The 4,737-nt window shown below is 42.2% G+C and overlaps 1 gene segment (V, D, J or C); it reads right to left on the reverse strand.

The window, feature by feature from the left end:
- Positions 1-3,571: 3,571 nt before the first annotated feature.
- LOC118982672 (T cell receptor alpha variable 2-like) lies at positions 3,572-4,227 on the reverse strand. The segment is given in 2 exon segments: positions 3,572-3,867; positions 4,036-4,227. Coding segments are annotated over 2 exon segments (366 nt in total).
- Positions 4,228-4,737: the final 510 nt, after the last annotated feature.

The following is a 4,737-nucleotide window of genomic DNA, read 5'->3' on the forward strand; positions in this document are numbered from 1 at the left end:
TCCTTCTGGTACTCCTATAATTTGGATGCTGGAATGTTTAGAGATGTTCTGGAGGTTCCTAAGCCTCTCCTCATTTTTTTGAATTCTTGTTTCTTCATTCTTTTCTGATTGGATGTTTCCTTCTTCCTTCTGGTCTATGCCATTGATTTGTGTCCCAGTTTCCTTCCCATCACTATTGGTTCCATGTGCATTTCCCTTTATTTCATTTAGTGTAGCCTTTATTTTTTCATCCAATTTGCAATCAAATTCAACCAATGCTGTGAGCCTCCTGATCACCAGTATTTTGAACTATACATCTGATTGGTTGGCAATCATTCATTGCTTAGTCATATTTTTTCTGGAGTTTTGATCTGGCCATTTTATTGTCTTAACGTGCCTGTTACATAGTGAAGGACAGAGCCTTAGGTGTTCACCAGGGCAAGATAACTAGTGTTGCTGGGTTGTGACACTGTATGTGGGGCCAGGATCCAAAGGGAACAATGAAGCTTGCTCCACTTACTGCCAGATTTCAGTCACTTCTCCTGCTTCCCACAAGCAAATTGGACCCTTCTGGTGCTGATTCCTGTATGGGTGGGTTTGTGAACTTCCTAGGACCCTGTGGGTCTCTCCAACAAAATTTCCTGTGAGGCTGGAAATTTCTCCTGGCACCTCAACACCCACAGGTGTTTTCAGTCGGTGCTTTGAGGCTTTATTTCCCCACACTGGGACCCTGGGTTGCACCATCTTACTCACTCCCCAGTTTTGCCTGGTTCATCCATGTGCAAATACAGGACTGCTGGGTCTGCCAGCTGCCTTGTGAGCCATGCCCTGTTCCACAGTCCACCACGTTTCTGGGTCCACCTGCTTATTCCTTGTGCACCCAGGTCCACCAGCCATTCTGCCTTGAGCCCTCTCTGTCCCAGCTCCTTGACTCTACCCCTTCTACCAGTCTGGATGAATGTGGCACCAAGGGAACTTCAGTCTGCACTCCAGGTACTTTCTAAGACAGCCTACTGCCCTTCCCAAGGAACTATTTATAAACATCAAACTGTAAATGTCAATGATTTCTCAGGAAACAACAAGAAATAATTCATGTAAAATAATAATGAAGCTCTTTGCAACATCAGACTCTGGAATGTAGGTTGTATTCATTTTAGAAGCATCAGAGAATACTCAGCACAAAATACAGTTGTTGGGGCAAGGAGGAAAATCAGTGTTTTTTGTATGGAACTTTAACAAAGAATACAGTCTAACTAAGAAAAATCAGACTTATTTCACATAAAAGTCTCAAAATATGGGGAAATCCATGATTTGCCCCTCTGCTCTGCTAACTCCAAATAAAGAGACCATAAATCAATAATCTGCATATCTCAGTGAACTGAAATATTGTTTAGTCTTTCAGGGTTTAATACCTCTCCTCACCCAGAGCCAGTTTTCTCACTGTTTATTTGCAGTGTAATAATGGATCAAGGTACATCTGAGGTACGTTATTATATTCTAAAAATTATATTTTTAGTCTAGCCAAGTTGAAGGCATAGGAGGAAATACTGTGCCTCCTTGCATAACCAAAATTAAGGACAACAAAGATTTAGAAACAAAAACATCACCAGAACAGACAGAAAATTGAACTGTATGGAAGCCTAACAACCATTCAACTAGGCCGTTAAGAGGAGAAGAGTCAGCAGCTGGGGAAGAGGAATCACAGCAGAAAAAGGCAGTGGCAGCCACATCAAGGAGTGGAGGCAGCGCAGGGCTGACCATGGTCACATATTCGCGCACAGATAAACTAGGCAAAAACAGGCAGCAAGACAGACCGAAAAACCCAGGGTCCCAGCAGTTGGAAATAAAGCCTAAAGGCACTGATTAAAACGGTCCTGTCTTGTGGGAAGTGGCAGAGGGGACTGAAATCTGAGAGAGAGCAGAACAAGGGCCATTGTTCCCTCTCTGACCCCGCCCCCACGTACAGCTTCACAACCCAGCCACTGGGTTACCCCACTCTGGTGAACACGTCAGGCTCTGCCACTCAAACGTAACAGGTATGACCTGACCAAAAATGGGTCAATCAAAAGAACAAATAAAAGCGCCAGAGCCAATATTTTTAAGCAACTAAGAGATAGCCAACCTATCAGAGGAATATTTTTAAACACTGGTGATCGGGATATTCACAGAACTGGTTGATTTTGATCACAAATTGGATGAAAAAATGAAGGCTACACTGAGTGAAATAAAGGAAAATGCACAGGGAACTAATAGTGATGAAAAGGAAACTAGAACTCAATCAATGGACTGGACCAGAAGGAAGAAAGAAACATCCAATCAGAAAAGAATGAAGAAACAAGAATTTAAAAAATGAGGAGGGCCTTAGGAACCTCCAAGACATCTTTAAACATTCCAACATCCAAATTATAGGGGTACCAGAAGGAGAAGAGGAAGAGCAACAACTGAAAAACTTATTTGAACAAATAATAAAGGAGAACTTCCCCAAGCTGGCAAAGGAAATAGACTTCCAGGAAGTCCAGGAAGCTCAGAGAGTACCAAAGAACTTGGACCCAAGGACAAACACTCCAAGGCACATTATAATTACATTAGCCAAGATTAAAATGGTGGAGAGAATTCTAGAAGCAGCAAGAGATAAGGGGACAGTCACCTACAAAGGAGTGCCCATCAGACTGTCAGCTGATTTTTCAAAAGGGATCTTGCAGGCAAGAAGGAGCTGGAAAGAAGTATTCCAAGTCATGAAATCCAAAGACTTACATCCAAGATTGCTCTATTCAGCAAAGCTTTCACTGAGAATGGAAGGGCAGATAAAGTGCTTCTCAGATAAATTCAAGTTCAAGGAGTTCATCATCACCAAGCCCTTATTATATGAAATGTTAAAGGAACTTATCTAAGAAGAAGAAGATAAAAAATATGAACAGTGAAAGGACACCAAACTCACAGTTATTAACAACCACACCTAAGACAAAAGCAAACTAAGCAGACAGCTAGATCAGGAGCAGAGCCAGAGAAATGGAGTTCACATGAAAGCTTAGCAACAGGGGAGTGGGAGGACGGGAGGGGGGGGGGTGGAGAAAGTACAAAGAATAAGTAGCATAGATGGTGGGGAGAAAATAGGGGGAGGGCAAGAATAGTGTGGGAAATGAAGAAGCTAAGGAACTTATAACACATAGACATGAACTAAAGGTGAGGGGGGAGGGGGTGTCCATGGTGCAGGGGAACGAAGGGAGAGAAATGGGACAACTGTAATGGCATAATCAATAAAATATATATTTTAAATAAAATAAATAAAATTATATTTTTACAGAAACATAAGCCAGTTGGAAACTGTTCTAAGTGCATAGTAGAGAGAGGAATCTCTCTATAAAAAACTCCTGAATTTGAGTGTATAGGAATCTTCCTCTCCTGTGGATTCTCTCCTTGTCACTACTGAGCTGAGAGCTTCATGAGGTAGAGTGTGTCTGAACTCAACGTTTTTTAATAGTAGTCCCAAATGCAAAAGCTTAGGAAACAGTGAATTGGGAAAAGCAGTTTTTGCTACTCTCTTGCTACCTCCTGCAAAGGCTATGCCCTCTCCCCATTTCTGTTCAGCTCTTCATGGGTTCTCTGCCTCTGTGTCCCACAGAGCACAGTAGTAAAAGGCAGCATCTGCCACCTGCACCTGGAGGATGAGCAGTGAAGAAGAGAATCGCTCATATGTCATGTTGTAGCGTCCCTGCTGAGAAGGCCTTGAGCCCTTTACAAGGAGTCTTGGCGCACATCCTGGGGAGTGAAGGTACCAGAAGAACTCATAAGCATTGGATATAGAGTGATTACAGGAGATTTCCACCACAGCTCCCTCAGAAGATACCATGGAGGAAGGCTGAAATACTTGGTCCTTGCTCTCTGCAACTGCACAAAACAGAAAAAGAAGGCTGTAAGTTTTATGCTGGCTTGTTGGTGGCCTTTTAGGTATAGTGACTATTAATAAATCTTGCTTCCTTGTTTTTTTAATTACTCCCAAAATTAAAATAATGGCATGCACATTTCCAAGACCAGACAGTGAAGGAGCCTACTTACCCATCCATAGAAAACTGAAGAGGAGCCCCATCCACACCACTTCCAGGGTGCTCTGCAAAGCCATAGCCATACCACAGCTGGTCTCAGGACTCAGCTGAATGTGTGGTGCTCACCAGCAAGCTGGCTTAAGGCCTCCTGTTTTGCATTTTCTTCCATGTGTCAATGACATCATCAGCCAGAATCTGTGAACTGCAGAAGAGTGACTACATTTGTCAGGCTGCTTAAGACTGGCTTCAACTGTGCTTTGTCCCTAGCACGCAGTCTTAAAGGGGAGTGTAGCCTTTCAGAGCTCACCACACTTGTGTGTATTTGATTATTAAATAATCAAATCCTTCCTTCCTTCTCAAAAGGTGACAAAGGAAGACACCTACCTGGTGAAAGTCTACTTCACCAGTCAGAGTAAAGTAATGTATTCACGCAGAAAGTATCCTGAACTTGTCACATGTGACATGATGACATATCAACATGTTAAAAATAATGATTATGAAATCTTAGTAATTGGTAGATGAAAGATGGATTTTTTTTAAGGCACAAAAATTACTATGTAAACATAGCCATCAAAACTCATCTCCATGCATTCAAAGTGATCTCTGGAGTAAAAATAGAGAGAAAATCTCCATTATAAATTTTCTTTAACCAGAAGAACCTGGGTCAAGAAAGACCCAAAAGCTGCATTTGGAGATTATTTCTTTCGGATGGTAC

The sequence above is a fragment of the Sturnira hondurensis genome, unplaced genomic scaffold (genome assembly GCF_014824575.4).
Source record: "Sturnira hondurensis isolate 20B ecotype Veracruz unplaced genomic scaffold, ASM1482457v3 Scaffold0025484, whole genome shotgun sequence".
In the NCBI taxonomy this organism is placed as follows: domain Eukaryota; kingdom Metazoa; phylum Chordata; class Mammalia; order Chiroptera; family Phyllostomidae; genus Sturnira; species Sturnira hondurensis.